This window comes from Gambusia affinis, linkage group LG01 (assembly GCF_019740435.1).
Source record: "Gambusia affinis linkage group LG01, SWU_Gaff_1.0, whole genome shotgun sequence".
In the NCBI taxonomy this organism is placed as follows: Eukaryota; Metazoa; Chordata; class Actinopteri; order Cyprinodontiformes; family Poeciliidae; genus Gambusia; species Gambusia affinis.
The window spans coordinates 8351341-8372248 of NC_057868.1; the positions used below are offsets into that span (position 1 = coordinate 8351341).

Here is a 20908-nt window from a genome sequence, read left to right on the forward strand (position 1 = left end):
AGAGGGGCATATTGAGGCTTTTATTTTGAAATTTGCAGTACGCTTCATATTAAATGCCCACACTAATCCAATGTGTAAGAGTACTTTGGATAAACCAGTCACATAAAGCCAAAAAGAGCAATTACATAATGTAAAAATTGCCAAGGCTTTTATTTTGAAATTTTTGTTAAGCTTCATTTGAAAGGGTCCTAAGCAGCTCTCCCTGCTCTGGGTTCCGTTGCCATGGTAAATAATCCTCTCTGCCAGCTGTGAGTGAGACATCCAGGGGGAGACAATTCTCTGTTTGAGCCAGCCAGTTTGACCAAAAAAAGCATTGCAAACAAGTCTTTCCCGTTCGGGAACCGTAATACATATTCAAAAACCGTTTGAAGCATATGAGAGGGCTATTTGTCGTCTCACATAGTCCCGCCATTCATATCTCTACCTCACTCACAGTATTAACAGCGATGAGATTAAAAAAAGTGTGTGCCAAGGTCAGAAATTTTTTAGAAATACATGGAAGTAAATCAGTGAGATCTGTCTGCTACCCTGGCGCATGACTTTGCTCTGAAGCACCTGGAGAGAAAACCGTAAGCGCTAGATAATTTTTGAAAACATTTGACCGGAGCAGGCATGCGTATCAATGTCATGACCGAGTTTCACACCAATCATGCAATATTTGTGAGCGTGAGGGCGAGTTAAAAAATGATTTGGGGTCAAAATGTCGCTCTGACTCTCACTCTAGCGGAGCGGCCTTCACACTCTGATTTTTCCAAAAATCAAAATCTTTGGGTCGCTTAAATAGAAGTTATGGACAAACCATAATACATATTGACGGTTGTCTTCACTTTAAAAGAGATCACGGACGTATCTACAAAATGAAGTTTGAATGGCGTTTCTACATAAAGTTATGACAACAGAGAAAATCCTCAAAAATAGGGTATTTTCAGGATTTACTGGTTGCCTCGTCCCCTTGATGACGAGAGTTGCACCTGGTGAGCTCGTTAGTGATTTTGGGGTCGTTTTTTGCTTTTTACATCGCCATGGTAACTCCAAATCCCACCAAAAATAATAGCACACCTCCCGGGATCGAGCACGCTTTGATGATACCACTTTTGTGGGTGGGCTGCAGTGCAGAGCCGCATTCCGGGTGACGGAAGAATAATAAATAATACTTAAAGAGACATTCTATTGGGTGTAGAACAATAGGTGCCTGCCATGCAATGCATGGAGGCAGTGACTGACTTGCTTCGCAAGTCAGTCACTGCTCTCCTTATGCATTGCTATGGGCAGGCCCCAATAAAGAAACATTCTATTGGGTGTAGAACAATAGGTGCCTGCCATGCAATGCATGGAGGCAGTGACTGACTTGCTTCGCAAGTCAGTCACTGCTCTCCTTATGCATTGCTATGGGCAGGCCCCAATAAACTAGAAAATTCCTGAAGAAATTTAACTGGGGCCTGCCAAAGTGTGCCCGTCGGTTTGGACCCAGCATTCTGATGCTAAGAATTAGCATCGATGCTAAAGAAAGCTGCAATGTAATCAATAGCATGTGGAGAATCACAAGAATGTTAAGTAAGCTGGACATGCAACATTCAGTATGATAAAGCAAGTGTATTAGCTAAAATGAACAAATATGCTAATGTAAGCATAAATACTTTCAGTAGCATGTGGGGTATCATTAGAATGTTTACTGTCATTTACTTACTCCATTAAGTATACTAAACATGGCTAATATGTCTGAAAATTAGAAAATAGCTTTTTTAAGCTAAAAGGCTAATGCTAATGAACTGCCTTGCTGCGCAAGGCAGTTCCCTAACCTCGGATAAACAGATAATGCAGAATGATATCATTGCACCGCCTCTGGCGGTGCACTGTCCAGAGGGGCATATTGAGGCTTTTATTTTGAAATTTGCAGTAAGCTTCATATTATATGCCCACACTAATCCAATGTGTAAGAGTGCTTTGGATAAACCAGTCACATAAGCAAAAATGAGCAAATATATGATGTAAAAATTGCCAAAGCTTTTATTTTGAAATTTTTGTTAAGCTTCATTTGAAAGGGTCAAAGTCATCCCATGTGTAACAGTCATTGGATTAAATCAGTCATATAACGCTCAAAAAAGCAATGACCTGATGTAAAAATTTTCAAGGGCTTTTATTTTGAAATTTTCAGTAAGCTTCATTTCAAAGGGCTAGACTCATCCCATGTGTAACAGTGACAGGGTTAAATTAGTTATATACAGCCCATAGCAGCAAGTTTTTCTAAAGGCCAGCTCAGTCCTCCTCTGTTTTAACTGAACTAGTAGTTCAACTACAGTGATGCGATTTGTAGTCCTCAGCAGCTCTCCTGCTCTGGGTTCCGTTGCCATGGTAAATAATCCTCTCTGCCAGCTGTGAGTGAGACATCCAGGGGAGACAATTCTCTGTTTGAGCCAGCCAGTTTGACCAAAAAAGCATTGCAAACAACTGTTTCCGTCGGGAACCGTAATACATATTCGAAAACCGTTGAAGCATATGAGAGGGCTATTTGTCGCCTCACATAGTCCCGCCATTCATATCTCTACCTCACTCACAGTATTAACAGCGATGAGATAAAAAAGTGTGTGCCATGGTCTGAAATTTATCAGAAATACATGGAAGTGAATCAGTGAGATCTGTCTGCTACCCTGGCGCATGACTTTGCTCTGAAGCACCTGGAGAGAAAACTGTAAGCTTAGATAATTTTTGAAAACATTTGACCGGAGCAGGCACGTGATCAATGTCATGACCAAGTTTGATACCAATCATGCAATATTTGTGAGCGTGAGGGCGAAGTTAAAAATGATTTGGGGTCAAAATGTCGCTCTGACTCTCACTCTAGCGGAGCGGCCTTCACACTCTGATTTTTCCAAAAATCAAAAACTTTGGGTCGCTTAGAAAGAAGTTGTGGACAAACCATAATACATATTGACGTGCTGTCTTCACTTTAAAAGAGATCACGGATCTACAAAATGAAGTTTGAATGGCGTTTCTACATGAAGTTATGACACAGAAAATCCTCAAAATAGGGTATTTTCAGGATTTACTGGTTGCCTCCCTTGACCCAGAGACTTGCACCTGGTGAGCTCGTTAGTGATTTTGGGGTCGTTTTTTTGCTTTTTACGCCGCCATGGTAACTCCAAATCCCACCAAAAGTAATAGCACCGCACGAGCCGCACGCTTTGATACCACTTTTGTGGGTGGGCTCAAGGTCGAGCCGCATTCCGGTAGGCGGATGAATAAGTTAAGAATAAAGAAACATTCTATTGGGTGTAGAACAATAGGTGCCTGCCATGCAATGAGCAGTGACTGACTTGCGAAGCAAGTCAGTCACTGCTCTCCTTATGCATTGCTATGGGCAGGCCCCAATAATAATAATAAAGAGGCGTTCTATTGGGTGTAGAACAATAGGTGCCTGCCATGCAATGCATGGAGGCAGTGACTGACGTGCTTCGCAAGTCAGTCACTGCTCTCCTTATGCATTGCTATGGGCAGGCCCCAATAAAGAGGCATTCTATTGTAGAACAATAGGTGCCATGTAATGCATGGAGGCAGTGACTGACTTGCTTCGCAAGTCAGTCACTGCTCTCCTTATGCATTGCTATGGGCAGGCCCCAATTATTCTGTAGATGGATTTCCAGACTCCTCATTCATTCATTCATTACTTCCCGATTAAAACGCTGTAGACAGGAACTAAAAATTAATTTTGCCTTGTTTCCATAGTTTCAAGAAGCGTGTGGTGCTTCGATGAAGCCAGTGTTTTCATGTAAAAGAAAGGGTTAAATATCCCTTTTGAAATATCAGCAAGTTTTTAACACCGCTGCCTTATTTGGAGGTTTCATGCAAACATCTTTGTTTTCACAACAGAAGTTCAGAGTTGTTGTCTTTCGGTAATGACTTTCTCTGTTGTGGTGTTGAATCGTTGTGACTCTAACTCGTCCCCACTGCCACCACTCAGGCTCAAAGTGAAAAGTTGATGACAAGGGGTTGTAAGCTGATATTTCTTTTCTTTTTTTTTTTTTCTTTTCCAAGCCTGTGTGTGCTATTTGTAGTGTGATACCATCTGTCTCTCTCCTTCTCTGTGGACCTAATTAGGCCAAGCTCCCAGAGCTGCAGCCTTTCCCCTCCCCTGGTGGCCAGGCCGTGACCGAGAATGAGGAGCTGGTCTGGATGCCAGGGGTCAACGACTGTGACCTTCTTATGTACCTCAGAGCTGCAAGGTGAGCCCGCAGAAACCGAAATCCATTCTAATGCACAAGTCTGGAGCATCTAAACTTCTAGGTCTAGCTCACGAAAGGCATCTGCTGCGGGGTTTTAAGATGGATTAAAAGTGTCATTTCAAGCCATCCTGTCATCGCAAAGCTGACATCTGAGAGCATTTGCATAATTTTATGTTAAAACATGTCTGCCTGACTTCAATATCCGTGAAAGTACAACAGCTGTGATTTGTTATAGTTCATAATTGACAATGTAATGCTACTTATTGATGTTGGAGTTCATTAGTTCGTCGTCATGGGGGTGATGTAGCTTCACATGTTTCTGGTGTTGAACTGCAGTATATTCAGTCTGCCATCAAGACAAAGCTGTGAAGATGTCACTTACTACTTACATTTTTTTTATTCGGTTCATCAAGTCTTCACAATATTAGGGAAGCGTTCACTAACAGTATTTCAGTCATGATGAACTCAACCTAATTTTGTTTCATTATGTTTTGCTTTTTTAATGTTAAAACTATGTGTTGTGTGTTTGTCTGCAGGAGCATGGCTGCCTTTGCAGGGATGTGTGACGGAGGATCGACAGAAGATGGCTGTCTAGCCGCCTCTCGAGATGACACTACCTTAAACGCACTTAACACTGTAAGTCGTCATGCAGCAGCAACTAAGTGGTTACACAATAGAAATCCCTTAGTTGCTGAAGGTGTTCTAGCAGTTTTAGCTACAGTTTTATCTGTGCAGTGATGAGGCCTCTGAGACAGCGGACACGCTCCCCGTTTTTCTGTCTGCGAACCCAACCTCAGAACCTCACAATACATCGCGCATAATGAGAGATTTGTCCGTCACATTGACAATGAATGCAGGGGAATCAAGCACAACAAAGAGATTAGAATCATCATAAACAGGGGATTTATATGCCGACTCTATAAACTAGAAAATTAGCATAGCGAACAGGTCATTGTCTCTTGACCTTCTGCTCTATTTGCAATTCCAATGAGTAATGCTTGTTTGTTCTCAGAGGGAGAGCTCCGGCGCTGCCTGTTTCACCCAATTGAATGTGACAGAGTGCTTAAAGCTCCACAGCCATTGCCTGTTTTCACTGTTGCTCCTCATCCCCAGACTGGTTTTCAGGTCTTGGCAGGCATTTCCTCTGATGCTGGAGGATTTGTACTGACAAGTCCAGTCACACCTAGATGTGGAATATTTTTTTTTTTTCTTATTTATTTATTTTTTTTTTCTTATTTTGCACATCAAGTTCACATGGGATTTGGTTACAGCTCAAATATCCATCTGCAGGTTTCCTGGAACCTTGACACATTTTAGAGCCCTGCAATTACCATGTATTAGCCGGGTTTCCGTGACTAACAAAGTAGCGAATGCTTGTGAAGAAACACGATACACACTTTTTAATTTTATTATTATATTTTACAAATAAATCTCTGAAAAGTATTGCGTACATTTGTAATCGGTTCTCCTTCACCCTGAAATCCAGTGCAAATGATGTCGTCAGGAGAACCCGTCTGTTTCTTTTAATCTCACTATGAATCCAGCTGCTCTGAGATTTGTTGGAGAATATTGGTGGATAAACAGACATAAAAAAAAAAACACAGCAGAATAACTGCAATGGTCATGAAGAAAGTAACTCATAGTAACTCTGGAGGAGCTGCAGAGATCCACAGCTCACTATAGGAAGACAACCGTCAAGTCCTGCTTGCATTTTGCCATAAGCCATGTAGGAGATGCAAGGGTGTTTTGATCAAATGAAAACAGAATTGAACCATTTGTTCTACGTGCAAAACTGCATATTTTGTGCTAAAATAGCCTAGTCAAAGTCTAGGCGCACAACCAGTCGAGAGGGACTAAAATGTTTGCAGAAAGTTTCCATCCAATCTGACTTGTTGTGTGAAGAAGAAAGGGCAAAAATGTCCATGTGGTTCTACAAAGTTTCCACTCACAGAGGCTGATTGTTTTCAGATTTAGTCAAAAGACAACAATGTACCCTTTTGCTTCCACTTCAGTTATGCACTATTTGAAACATTAATTGTATTGTGACAACGAATAAAAGTATTTTTCTTTATTTTTGTGTGTTTTGTTGCCTTGTTGATATAATTGTATGCTGCTTTTTTTTGTGTGTGTGTGTGTGTGTGTGTGGTATTTGTTTCCAGCTTCATGAGAGCAGCTACGATGCAGGCAAGGCTCTGCAGCGTCTGGTGAAGAAGCCGGTACCTAAACTGATAGAGAAGTGCTGGTCTGAGGATGAAGTGGTAAGAGAAGCTGTTTTTGTATTTTTTTTTTTTAATTGCAGATTCATCAAATGCCACTGTTTTCTTTATCTATCCACTAGTAGGACCTTCAGCTCAGTGCATCGTTTGTCTTTAGAGGGAGCTGTTGAGAGGTAGCGCAGCTCTTGGTCCGGCCTCACGCGGCTTCAGTAAAAACGCTCTTTAGTTTTCCAGCCCCTCCGCGGCTTATGAGCAGCTGCGTCCTGTTTATCACCCACAAAATAAATCTTTTTGCACGGAAGTCTGGAAAGGGAAAAGATTGGGGGCTGGTAATGTTAGCCTCCATTTGTATTTAGAAGCGAGTTTCACCGCAGCTGCCGGAGGGCTGGAATCAGAAAATGGCTGATCAAACGCCACTTCATGGGTGGGAAGGAGGGAAGTGAAAGCTCTGAATTACAGCATGTCAAACCGAATGAGCACTGCGGCTATGGCTTTCATGCGTTTTGACACACTGGGCTGCGTGTTTGTATACCCACTGCTTTTTAAAGATAACACGGCTGCCTGATCTGACTGTAGATCTCAGACGGCTCAGTCTCTTAAGTTTATTCTTCTTTTAGGCAGTTCGTTCATTTTCCAGTTTGGGGTGTATTTTTTTTTTTTTTTTGTTGAATTCAGATGTTTTCTTGTTGCATTTGTGTTCTCCCTCGCGTGCTCACAAATACCGGTAATGAGCCCATGCGTCTCAATCACACATGACTGCAACATTTTAGTTAAGCAGGAGCTTTTTGTTGGACCACAATGGGATTATTATTAAATCACCTCTGCTATTCTTTTGCGTGTTACTTATGAGTAACACTTGACACCTGGCTTTAAAAGCTGCATGAAGGTGATCTGAGCAGGAGGGCCTGGCCTCTATTCAACATGGGAAAGACAGGGGAACAAGCCATTCAAGTAAAGCAGATATGTCTATATTTATAACATGAGAAGAGATAAAAACAGCAGGTTTAAAAAGTCTGATCCGTCCTGCCGTCACATGTAACAGCGTTGCATGTGATTGGTTGGCCCTGATTTCTTTGATTTTTTTGTGATCGGTCGATGCAGTCTTATCCACAGATCTTATCTACCTACTGCGAAGGTCTGAAGATCAGCCACTGTCCTATTTTGCTCTTCTGTGACATAGGGCTGACTGGCAGATCAAGTTAAAATTTCTCATTTATATTTGAGAGCACTGGCTTGTGCAGTTAAAATAAGTTTGCAGTATTATTCAGTGTTTCTTTTTAAATAAATTAAGATTGGAACGTTGAAGGTGTATCGTGACCTCATAACACCCGAGTGTGTCAGCTGAAAAGAAAAAGAATCGGCAGGTCGGGCTTTTTAAAGATCGGTGATCCACCAGAAAACTGCAATCAGTGCACCCCTAGGATGGAGTTTTCAATTTACCCCTAAGATGTTTAACAAAACCTTAGGCTTTCGTCAGATACGACTAAGATGGCACTTTCTGAGTTTAGCATTTATAATAAAAGGGTCAGTACGTCACATTTAAAGTACGGTGAAAACCTGTAGCTCCTTGGAGTGCTGCCTGGCATCATTACCTCTTTTTGCAAAATCTTCACTGGAGATTCTTATAATAATCATGGTGCTGTAATAACCTTTACAAAGTTGCCTGTAAGAAAAAAAAGAATTCCTGATCCAATTTAAAATGCAGTGAACTTTTTTTCCACTCTCTGTTAATTATTCAGTGGAAGTAAGCCAGGAAACTTTTTTTTTCCCCTACTAAAAGATCAAACGGAGACGCACTGGAATAATAACGCTCCATTTCTGTGTGGATACACGTCGAATCACGCCTGCCGAGACTCATCTATTAATTTCTGCTTACGTATTCGTGTGTCTGCTCTGTTACGTAAGGGTAGCCGAGGAGCCGTCGGTGTGTCGAGAGTATTTTGGTTCCCGTTCAGAGTGTGTTTGCATCTGTTTCTGGAGGCACTCGGCCTGTTGTTGGCGCTCCACCTGCCTGCGGACGCAGTATCTCGACACCGACCCGTTGAGGACGAGGCTCGCAGCGATCTGATCACCACTTGAGCCTTTTCAGCACCGCAGCCTTGAAGGACAGGTGTAAATGTAGCCCCAACCTTGACGCACCGACAGAAGCCAAGCCCTGCTGCTCTTCATTTATTTATCAATCCTCGCTCTGCCTCTCCTCTGCTCCTATTCCCCCTCCTCTCTGTCCTCCAGGACTGGCGTAATTATTTCTGCCTGCGCTGTTCATCCGGTGGTTTCAGATGTGAATAAAAGTGACAGCGGGGCCACTGAAATGACAGAATCAGCCTGTCTGCAGGGCCACTTGTCACCCTCCCTTCTTATGTCTTTTCCTTCTCCTAACCTACGTCTGCGAGCTTCCCTTCCCTTTCCTGCAATCTAGCGTTTAAACCTGGTCTAAACTCTGAATTCACCGTTACTGTATTTAATCTCACCAAACACATAAATATAGCTCATTTAAAAGTCCTTTTCAGACCACTCCGCAGAAGCAAACATCGCTAGGAAGCACTTTATTGGTATCCTCATTGGGAAGGAAACATTTTAGACAGTTGTCCCCTCAGCAGTTTGTTATTCTGATGTTATTGGAGCACCTTTTGACAAGCCGGAAACCCGTCGCGTTGCCTTTTCGCTGGTTCAGCGACGACTTGTAGATTACACCAGACAAAACTCTCATGCATTTTAAAATAGACAACATATAAAACTATGAATAATTCATCAGAAATATCAAGTGTGTAGCCTAACCCTCCATGTTGCGTTTCTGCAGTGGGTTGTTAAAGCCAGAGTGCCGTTTCATTTAGCCACAGTGAAAGAGCAGACGATGTCGGTTTCAGACAAAATCTGTTGTTGTGGTTGGATGGAAGCTGCTTCCGACGGTCAGACATGAAGCCAGTCGTCTGTTTTTAAGACGTTACCTCAGACCTCGACCTGTTTATTATAGCCTGGGTTCATCTGCAGAACCCAACAAGTCCAACCCAGGAACAGAGAGCACATTGAATAAAAGACAAACAGGTTTTCTCTGGTTATATGTTGCTATTACATCCTTGCAGCGATGTTGCGAAAAGGAAATGATGTTTTACCTCCAAACGAAGTCCTACCTGCTCAGCTGTGCTCATGAAATCACAGCTGGTTACCATGTCGCTCTCCACGACTTCTGATTTTGGTTTTAGTCTTTAAAAGGAAAAGAACTGTAATGAAATCCATTTCAGTCCCAGTTTATAGTTAGCCTCAACCCAAATTAGAGTAAAATACAGTTTATTTTGTGATTAATAAAAACTTTAATCCTTAACAAATATCACTTTGAAAGGGATCTGTATATATATACATATACACACACTTAAAGGAGATTTTTCTCTAAAATTATACATAAAGATGTAGAAGTTCTTTGTTTTGTCCAAGATGCCCTACTTTTTTTTAATTGGTATAAAACATAAAAGGTTTTCACACCTTTTTCATATATATATTTACAGAATCAGTAATTGCCAGGCCCTTCGCATGTTTCATCTTTTAGTGAGAATAGGAACAACTGTTGAAAGAAGAACCATGAACGTATCCTTTAAGGCTTCCTAGAACCAGCTGCTCTGGTCCAGATGAGACCAAATGAAACTTTTTGACCTATATGCAAAGCAGGGAATGTGTTACAAAAAACTAACGATGCATTCGGCCCTGAACACATCATCCTCATATTTAATGATGGTGGTAACTACATCATGCTGTGGGAATGTTTGTGTAGAATATGGATTATTTGTCTTTATATTATTTTTTTCAAAAACATTCATCCCATTCTCGCTCCCTTGTTCTTAAATCCCACTAAAACACTTTGAAAATTGTGATCAAAACTTGACACTAACACTGTCTGCAAGGCACAAAGTATTTTCAAACCGAATCTTTTTGCTCCTGGAAACCAATACGAGGCTCGTCACCTGTGGCAGCCGTCTCTAGCACTTGTTACCAAGCGGTGCTAACCTTGCGTCGGCCAACAGGAGGTGCCATACAAACAATCAGAAGCAAGCGGCAGCAGCCGCAGTCTCGCTGTGTGCCACCACGTCGGAGACGCAGGCTGATCTATGACTGCTGCAGGGCGGGAGGTCTATTTCTCAGCCAGCTGCACTGTGCCGCGGCTTATCTCCGGCTGTGTCCGTGGTTGATGGATGACTGCACTGAGGTGCAGAGGTGGAGGGAAGAGGGTTAAAAAGAAACATGGAAAAAAAAAAAAATGGACCAGCGGCCCCCCAGTGGTAGAAAACGAGCATTCACACAGCAGCAAAAACACAGCAAAAAACCTGTCTGGCGTCTCTGTTCAGATCAGTGTATTCTATTGCATTCACAGTACAGTGCCAGCAAATTTTCTTTTCTTTTTTTTTGGGTGTTTTGTAACTAAGTAGCGGGCAGGATGGGTGTGTACTGGAATTTCCTGTCACCTTTTGTGTCAGTACATGCTAGAGAAAAGCAGAGGTTGTTACTTCGCTTTCCAAAGGTCGTGTTGTGAGAGCTGCCACATTTGTTATGGGGTAAATATAAACCGTTTACACTTGGTGTGCTGGACGAACCTTGGGTCTACAGAGAGCCATCTTTCTTTTAGACTCGTACTAAAAGGCCATGCCTCCCTAAACATCTGCACAGCTTTTTACAGATCTAAACATAGATCTTTTTGTGTGTCTATGCAAAGAGGATGTGGGTAGTAAAGTGTCTGTCAGTGTGGTTATTCCTATTCAAGCGTGTTGTGATTTCCTCCCTTTTTACACCGTGGCTAATCTTACTACAAGCTTGACACTTGATGGAAGAAAGTGTTTTTTCTCTCTATCTTTATTTTTGGTTCTTTTACCGAGTGTCAGCCCTTTGGGTTTGCACTCTCAGCAGGCTCAGTAAAGGTCATCTTTTAACAACAAGTCAAGTATAATGACTCCATATTGAGTGAATGTAGCTTTGTTTTTCGTCCGACGGCCCCGCGTCGTCACTGTTTTCGGGGAATGACATTTAGTGGGAATTATGTTCCATGTGTGAGCCTGCCCTCTGTTTGTCATCGCGATACCATCTGTGTGCCTGTGTCTACATTATCTTAACCAGTTTTACAACTCCAAACAATCGGCCTTCGAGCAGGACGTACGCTTACACAATGGGCCATTGAAATATTCCCCTTTTTTTTTTCTTTTTTTCTGCTTCTCGTCCTCCTTTCATACGTCTCCTCTCAAGCCTCACAATGGTGCACTGTTCGGCTCTGAGGGGAAATTCGGGGAGGGTAAAAAGCGCCAGCTCTCTGGAACACGCTCAGAGAGAGGAGCCTGTTGTTTCTGCACAGCGGATGGCCATTTGGTAGCACTTCCACCCAGCTAAAATGCCCTCTCGCCTCCCACCCTCGTTTCTCCGTCTCTCGGAGCCCCTCCTCTGCCTTTGTTCCCTAGCAACCAAGGGCTGGAGCAGTCGGAGCAGGGGCAGAACGATTCAGGGAGCAGATTGGCGGATGATTTATTAGCTGGGCTGGAGAGCAGTGAGCCTAGGCAGCTGAAATGGAGCCTTAAACTGGAGCCGACATGTAGAGAGGAGGGAGGGAGCCAACAAGAAAAAGAAAACTGAAGGGAGGCGGGAGGGGGAGCACGCATGAAGCCCAGCTATTAAGATATGATTGGTTCGACTGGGTAAAAAGTACAGTTATGGGACATAATTAAGATGACCTGATTAGGTCAGACTACACGAGCAGGTCTAATTGATTTTCAGTATAAAATCTTCACTGGCTTGTATAAAGATGTATTGAAAGAGACATGGAAATGTCTAATCCTTGCAAAAAAATAAAAAAATCCAATAATATTTTGAGGTTTTGTGTCATCTCCACTCATGACCTGAATGTTTCGCTTAACACCAAATCGGATTAACTAGAAGGAAACAAGAGATTTTAGCAATATCTTTTAAAAATTTTACAAATCAAGTTAAGGTTTTTTGTAATATTTGTAGAATAATCCAGTGCAGCATGGGCGGTTCTAGACAGGGATAACAGGGCCTAGGGCCCCCGAAGAATTGGTCCCATTACCTGTACTGAAGAAATAAAGCTAAATTAAATTCTTATGGTTTCTTACGGGACATAAATTGTAACTATTTGGTCCCTTGGTACAGTTAAATTTTTACAGTCACAGTTTTACTGTTGCACTTTTTGCTTCAGCCATTTTAAGGTAAAGTCACAGATTTTTGTTGGCTAGATCAGGTATTTGTAACCTGCAGTTCTGGAGTCAGTAGTAGCTCTTAAACTTGATATGTTAAATAATGAACTATTACACTGGTTTTGTTTCATTTGGGAAATTTGGTTTTAAAACTGACACTGTAGTTACAGTTAAATTAGTCCAAATATTGCATTTTTCATTCCTATCTGATTCTTAAGGCACAAATGTCAGAAACGCATTAGAACCATGTGTTTTTTTTGTGTTTTTTGAAAAAAATTAGAAGTGTTTTTTGTGTCGACAAAAGCAGTTCATATTTTTTTTTCCAACGCAAACTAAATGTTGGCATAGAAGTGATCAAATGCAGTCCTGGCTTATTAAAAATATATCTCAAACAGCTCTTTCCATTTGGGCTTGTCAGAAGCTATAAACCAGGTGTTAAATTCACTTGGTTAGTAACTAGTGGTTTAGTAGTCAACGTACTCTCGCTATCACTGGTTTAGATTTGTAGCTACAGATTATAATTTGCAATCTAGGCTCATAAGAGAAATAGTAAAGTGACCCCTTATTTTATCATTGATGGAAGGCTATAAATTAGATGTGAAATTTAATATTTCTAACTAAAACCAGTCAGTGTATTCTCAGGGCTTGAACAGTCGGAAGTATTTTACATTGTGAAGTAGAGATGATGAATTGCAACATAGACTAAATAAAAGCAGAAGCCCTTCATTTAAGTACTGAAAAGAAGTGACAAAATGGATGCCAGCTTTAGTGTGGTTAGTGACTAACATTTAGTAATGTATAGTGTTTTTAGTATGTAATTTTGTGTGCAGTTTAGGTTTTAAGTTGCACATAAGCAATTAGAGTATAGACCAAATAAATAAGAAATGACCCTTTAGTGATGCAGACGGGAATCTTTCAAGCAGATGTCAATGTTAGCATTGTTAGCAGCAACAGAAGGCCTATAAGCAATAGTCTCACATTGTTTGATCACTTTAAGTATTTTACATTTTGATATACAGGTACATACTATCTAGATGTATTTTTAAGGTATGTGAAATGGCATTGTATTTTATCACCAGTAGAAAGCTATTAAGCAGATGCTAACGTTAGCATCAGTAGTGGCTAGCTCTTAGCAAGTTGTAGTTTATGTCCTTGTGTTGACATCAGGTGTGTCCAAATTCAGAGCCTTCATCCTTTGAGGAACTCAGCAGCTGGTCAGCATCAGTGTTACAGCCGCTGCATAGTTGTGACATAATTGACTTTAGAACGCCCTAATAGGATCAAAAGTTTTCTATGCTCACTAAAAAGCAGTGAATTTAACCCTTTAGTTTGCAATGAAACAAATGCTAACATATTCATCATTAGCGGCTAACACCTAACCAGTCACAGTTTTCCAGTGTTTGTTGATTTTCACGTTGAGATGATTAAGATGGTTCGTTAGCTTTGGGAAGCTACAAACAGATCCTAACTTTGGTGTCGCTAGAGGCTAACGGTTAGCTTGTTGAGGTATTCCTGACGTACTTGCAGTCGATTGGTTCATCCTGTTCCTTTTTAACTTGTGTTTAGTGTTTTTAGTCAACCTGATTGTTTTTTTTATTAGTTTTGTTATTGAATTCAATAGGTCTGTCTATTAGCAGTTAGGGGAACTTCTCTCTATCTTAATTGTAGATAAAACTTTGTAAGGTGGTGTGGTCAGAAAATGCTGTGGCATTTTAATCTCATTTATGAAGTGAATGTTTAAATCTTTTAGGCTTTATTATCACAAATTCTTTAATGTGGATTTCTGTTTGTTGTGACTGGGTGAAGTTAGTGACTGTCCAAATGGTAATCTGGACTTTGACCTCTTAAGTGGCTGGAGACGCTTTGTTACAGATTGCTCCATCTACTGGATGATCAACTCCTCTGTCATCAAGGTGATGAATGGAAATTACCTGATGTCCCAAGAGACTGATGTGACAGGCCTTTTTTGTTTTAGATGTCAGCAGAACACGTGTTGCTTCTAATCGGTCTTTTTAGCGTTTGATTGTTTAGACTGGTGTAGTTTTTGTTGAGTAGCAATTTAGTTACACCCTAAAACTGAGAGCGTGTTTGTGTTAATATCTGACTTCAAATGCAAGTGTTTTGCACCTCCTGGTTACACTGAGCTCTTCTCCTGTGCGTGTCTGTATTTCTACCCCCCCTGGGAAACGGTTGTGTTTTGCAGCTGGTTGTTTTTACTTCAGTAAATTTGGCCTTTGTTCCACACCAAAGCTGGATATGTAAACAATCTGCGGTTACATAACTCACTGTGCTGGAAAGTGAACTTCATTAGAGGCTCCGTGTCTGGTTTTACTTCCCACTCATTTTCCCTTCCATCATGTCCAGAAGCTTTTTCCTCACAAATTGTCAGCCTTGCCTGCTTTTCCTTCTCTCTCAGGCTCGCAGCTAGTTTTACCTCCGTGTATGTTCACCCTAAGCTGTAAATCCATTTAAAGGAGCGGCGTAGGTTCCAGTTAAAGAGGCAGTTTTATTGATTTGTTGTTAGCAGACAGTTGTCTGTGTTTTCTCTGGTGGGTAAAGATCATGCGCCTGCTGATTTAGATGGGGCAGAAACGAGCTGAAATGAGCGCTGCGCCCACCAGGAGTCCACTTCAGGTTTTCCAGCCTGCCGCAAACCAGAGGCTCTCTTGCAGAAAGATCACATGTAAAGCCTTCCCCTTTGTAGTGGAGGAGCACAGAGTGACAAGCTATTTCTTTCTTGTTCAGAAAAAGAATCGCCGTGCTGTCGGAGACCTTGTGGATTTGTCCCCTGATTTATTTGTTTTCCCCTCCTTTTACCTGCGACTGGACGTGGAGGTTCGTGCGGCGCTCCCTGTGGACTTTTCCCCGCTTTTTGCCGGAGTTACGTGGTTGGAAACGGTTGGCTGAGATCACCGAAGAACGGGGCTTGCCTCTGGAGCAAGAAAGTAAATCTGTTGGTCGTCCGCTTCGCTGGTTGTGAATGTTTTCGGCCACGGCTTTTTATGGCTCGCAGTCTGTGGCTCTTAAAGGAGAACGGATGCGTTTTAGGTAGTTTGGATTTCTGGTTTTGTTTCTGCTCTCGGTGAAGTGAGGCGGCATGTTCACGTTTGCTTTTTTATTATTATTATTATTATTTCATATTAGAGCCGATGTCATGAAGTGGCAACCGCTGTGTTGGTGTACTTGATTTCTTCTGACTCCTGCCAGATTATTTGCGTTGATTCTAAAGATTTTAAAATTAGTGACATTTTCTTGATTTGTCAACTCCCAAGTTCAGGTTTTGACATTGAACTTTCCCTTTTGAGATTAACAGCCACGCACATTGTGAATGTTTCTATATCCAGCAGTGTTTGGATAACTGTGTTTTCACAGCACATGAAACGACTAGGTTAATCTCGGAGTCTCTCCCTGCCTTACTAGTCATTTCCTCTCTCGTTTTTGCCCTGACATGGCTGTGTTTGCTCCGGAGTTTAAACGGAGCTACGGAGGTTTCTCAAACACACATCAAACCTCTGCAACCACAGACTAGAGAAACGAAAAATCTTTTTTTTTTTCCTTGTTGTTGTGGTACTCAGCAGTAACTTCTTGCAGCCACAATTTAGCTGACTTCACATATACTAACTTGTCTTTTTTTCTCTCTCTCTCTCTCTTTCTTTCTTCCTCTGTGAAAAATTGCAGAAGCGCTTCATTAAAGGGCTGAGACAGTTTGGCAAAAACTTCTTCAGGATCCGAAAAGAGCTGCTGCCCAACAAAGAAACGGTAAGATGTTTTTTTTATTTTTTTGTGCAGCTTGAACTTTTCCAGAGTTTGCTGGTTTTAAAAACGGATGCACAGAAAACAAGGTGCGTTCTTGGGGAACATCTTCAGGGGGATATTTTGAGCACTGCTGCTTCCCAACTACAGGCCTTGTTTTGTAATTACTGAGACCTGCATTAACAGACTCCGTGGAACAGGAAACATAAAATTTAAAATCTGCTTCAAAGACTAGACATGATTGCTGCTTGTAAAGTTGCAGCACACCATAGCCCGATTGTCCTGCATGTGTGCTGTAAACTGTAACAGTTTAGTGTCGACCTTTACAGTGGTTATCAGTTGTCTAATGCGTCCATTGTTTTATGGAATACTTGTGTGTGTCAAAGTTGCAAAACAGGGCAACAAAACCCTGAAACATGAATAAATGAGATTTGTTTTTAACTTTCCGAACACTGGAGGCTCAGTGGAGGCGGCCGTTTTATCCTGTAGCTGAGCGTTTTTCCATGTCACTGCCAGCGCTTTTGATTTGTAGAGGCAGTTATTTAATCCTTCTCACACTCTGTAATTGTGTTATTTGCATGCACTGGCAGCGTGGGGTGTTGCTGTTGCAATATTTCCCTCCGCTGCATGTGAGTGAACGCAAACGTCTCTGTGGTAATCGTCGTTGAACAACTGTGTATGACCTCTGTCAAAGTGCCAAAAAAAAAAAAAAGCTCAAATCCCGGCCCAGATAATGATTAAAGACTGCAAACTTTTATTGGCTGGAAATTGTAACAAAAGCAAAACATTGTTCTGACTTTGCTCCTTTTTGCTGAAATTTAATATTGATTACAAAGCAACCCACCACCAACAAAGTGCAAAGTTTTCGCTCTACTTCAGGGGAAATTTAGAGCAGCATTCTCCATTTTCCTACAACAGAAAGCTTCACACCTTTTGAGTTGGCTGCTGGATTACTCTCTCTGAGAAGCCCTCGATTCAGAGAACCTTGCAGACCTTGTTGTTTAGTGCGGCTGCTCCCGCTGGAAGTGTGCCGGCACAATGCTGACACAGACATCAAAGCGAAAAGACCTAAATTGTTTGTCATGCTTCTCATCTGCTTCATTTCCTCGTCTGCTGCAGGGTGGGGGTACAGCAGACCTCTCTGTCAAACACACAGACTTTCACACTCTCAGGAGCTCCTCGGTGCTTCTGTGTCACAGTTTCTTTGTATTTCTGAAAACCGATTCAGACCTTTTGAAAAGATGACGTCTGATCTGTCGATGGGCCAGTTTCTAGTAAGAAGTTGTGCTTTACATTCATGAGAATTTTTCTTTATATCGAAAATGTTTCCAATCAGATTTGTATTTTTTTTTGGTAGCAAGTGTATAAGCCTCCTTTCAGCCAGTTGACTGGCAGTGAGCAGCAACAGGTGGGGGAGGGGCAGCACTGTGTTGCAAAGAAAGCTCCAGTCATAATGGCTTTTTTTTTTTTTTTTTTTTTTTTTGTTTTAACAACAGTTTTTCGTTGAAGAATATTTAGCAGCTGTGTGAGAAATGCTGGAGTGACGAGTTTGATCTAGCTGGCTGAAAGAGGCATCCTAGATCTTTTCAGGAGTTTACGAGGAAGATTTTGTTGTTTAAAAATACATCTAGGAGAGAAACTCCAACAGACGGAGCTTCTTTCCAGAGAAAATTACAGTCACTTGGCTGATTGCAGGTTTGCTACCTGAGCAGATTGCCTGCCTAGCTCACCAGCTAATATCAGCTTGTTGTACTTGGGTTCCTTTATAAAACCAGAACGGCAAAAAGGAAGAGTATTCTGCACAATAGACACTTAAATGTCACTAACTTTTTGGTCAAAATCTATGTAGCTTTTTAAAATCTCTAGTAATTTATGTAATATTACTCTGTAAGTAGTTTGATAACTTGTGTTAACATGAAATATATTGGTGATATTTTCACTTGGTTGTTCTGGGATAAAAATCTTAAGCTGAATCCTTTTATTCTTTAATAGCCATTCCAGTTATTTTTAGTTTTATTTTTTAGTATGGGGCCGGCTGACTGGCTATAAAGGCGGTATTAACGCAGTCGAACCTGGAGGGGGAGTTGGCAGGTAATAGGCCTTACCTCTTGACTGCCACCACAAATCAGAGAAAAAGATTAATTTTCCTCCTGCATACGAAAAATAAACTGGCCTGTAAACACTTGAAGGGATGGCTGTCGTAACATGTGAAGAATGGATATGGTTTGTCTTAGATGCTAAAAATGCATCTACATGGAGGATTTAAAACATTACATGATTCCAGTTATTGTGCGCCAATTCCTCAAGGAACGCTGCGTTTAATATCTGCCTGTCACTGCAGAGGGATGATATGGATTTCTGTTGGGCTGCTCTCGTGTTTTTACTCGTATTTTTGTTTCGTAAATAGAGCAGTATGTCTCACATGCCTGCTTACTCCTGCTCTAAATCCTGGCGCGTAGTGCGGAGCTTAAAGCCCTCGGGCTGATATCCAGGGCTACAGAGGTCCGGTACAGAGTGTCTGCCCCTCGCTGCTCCTCCTCGCTCGTATTAGACGCTCTGCCCCTGAAGCAGCACAGCTCAAAACAGCCAGTGCCAGGGGTGAGCGCCCAGCTCTGTGTAAACACACCAGGCCTGACTTGCAGTGAGGAATGCCTTATATAAAGTCACAGCAAGGCCCAGCGGGGGGAAGTGGGTGTGCCGTCTGACCGTCTACAGCTAGCTGTGCTGCCACCATTTGCTTCACTCCTGAGAGGACGTCATGGAGCACGCGCTCGCTGAGTCCACTGTTTGAACAGCTCAAATATGCTAAAATGGCAGATTAGAGATAAACTCTGCGGCTGATATTTTTTATTTTTTTTACTGGAGAGGTTTTCAGGAAAAATGTTGTTTGGGGAGGGAGGGTGGTCAACAGACTGTATTTGCTAAGCAGAGCTGTATCAGCTTTGTTTGCAGTGCAGCTCAACACAGAAATGGACAGGCCAAAACTTCCAGAGATTATGGAGGGAAAGAAAAAAAAAACATCCTATAAAAATATATAAATTAATTATTTAGACTTTTAGGACACAAAAACGCATCTCTAACCTTACTATTTTATGACGGATAAAACAATTTTCAGTGCTCAGTCACTGGTTTCTTTTCATCTCTGAGAAATTGGGAAGTTAAACACGCTTCACTGAACGAAAATACTATTGCAATAACGTCTCATGCTTGAAACTGTGCTCAGTTTTTCTTTGTGTCCTGAGAGATTTTAAACGGCATGAAAGCGCAAGTAATTTATTAACTTGATAGACGCATAAGTGTATTATAATGTTTATTTATAGGCCGTAAACCTGATGAGCGAGAGAACAGAGAGCAACTATAATCTAATAAACCCAGCGAAGTAACATAAAACGTTTACAAGCTTAGAGCAAAAGCTGTATGTTTGTATTTTTATCAACTAGTTCTTTTACTGCTGAGGAAAGAAGACTCAACGTTGAAGTTGACCAATGGTTGGAAAATATTTTCAACCCTGTTTATATATTCTATATTTTCTATATTTTGGTTCTCAAAGGTAATTCAGAACCAAGAGAAGGAGAGCCAAGCTTTACAAGAAACTAAAATCAGGAGTCGAACACAAACATTTGGATTAGTCCATTTGTTCGGAGTGTCACCCAGTGGCAGCAGGAGATGAACATTAGCCCCCCACCCCACAAATTGAATCAACAAGACCTATCAAAACCGAGAGATGCAAGTTAGCGCTAGCTTGTTACTTAAATAAAATGCTTCCAACACAAAGATCCACAGCAGAAACAAATAAAATGTCCTCCAACTTAAAAGTTTTTGTTGGATGTGTCTTGTTAGTGTTTATTTGATATAAACCACAAACCCACACATATATTTTAAGTAACGTGATACTGAATGTTGAATCTGAAAGTTTAATATTTTCAAACCAACGCGTTTTCTTACTCTTACCATTGTTTTGTTTTGTTTTTTCTCTCTAGTTTTACAAACATGAAAAATTATTAACCTAACATAATTATTTTTATTTTAAAGGGAGTAAAACTATAATAAATCTGTTAATTTTACGATAAAGGATTGTGTTTCTTGCTTTATCACCTACCAGGTTAAAAGAACCCATAAAGCTGTGCAAACCGACAACTGGTAAAACCACAATCGGATTAAAAGCAACTAAAAAGCCCTTTTTGTGCCTACAGCACAGGAAAGGGCTTGAATTAGCATCCGCTAATTTACCTTTACGTCTTTCTTTCAGCGTGGATTATTAGCATTCAGAAACTTTGGCATTAAGCTCTTGGTTTTCAAGGCCTCGTTTGTGCTTGTGATCTTTATTTTATTCTTTTTTACCTCATCCTGATTTTTAGCGCTCAGATCAACCAGACGGTGACGTGCCGAGCCTCTCTCGTTTCCTCTCGTTTCTGTGTGTAAAAGCGGCGCTCTGTCCCCTCCAGCTGCTGTCATCTGCAAGACGGCCAACAGGAGAGCACTGCTCTCAACACAACCTCACAGCAGATGTTTGCCCTGGTACAATCTGTACAAA

The 20908-nt window shown here is 41.4% G+C and overlaps 1 protein-coding gene across 7 annotated transcripts in view; it reads left to right on the top strand.

Annotated features, from left to right (window-relative positions):
* rerea (arginine-glutamic acid dipeptide (RE) repeats a) overlaps window positions 1-20908 on the top strand; it is a 195780-nt gene that overhangs the window by 153893 nt on the left and 20979 nt on the right. For 6 of the 7 annotated variants that reach the window (XM_044122336.1, XM_044122328.1, XM_044122343.1 and 3 more), the window contains 4 exons: window positions 4096-4220; window positions 4757-4856; window positions 6380-6478; window positions 16300-16380. In XM_044122336.1, the coding sequence (XP_043978271.1) occupies window positions 4096-4220; window positions 4757-4856; window positions 6380-6478; window positions 16300-16380 (405 nt within the window). Of the gene's footprint in view, window positions 1-4095; window positions 4221-4756; window positions 4857-6379; window positions 6479-15018; window positions 15457-16299; window positions 16381-20908 lie in introns of those variants that run through there. The other variant, XM_044122378.1, reaches the window with a different exon arrangement.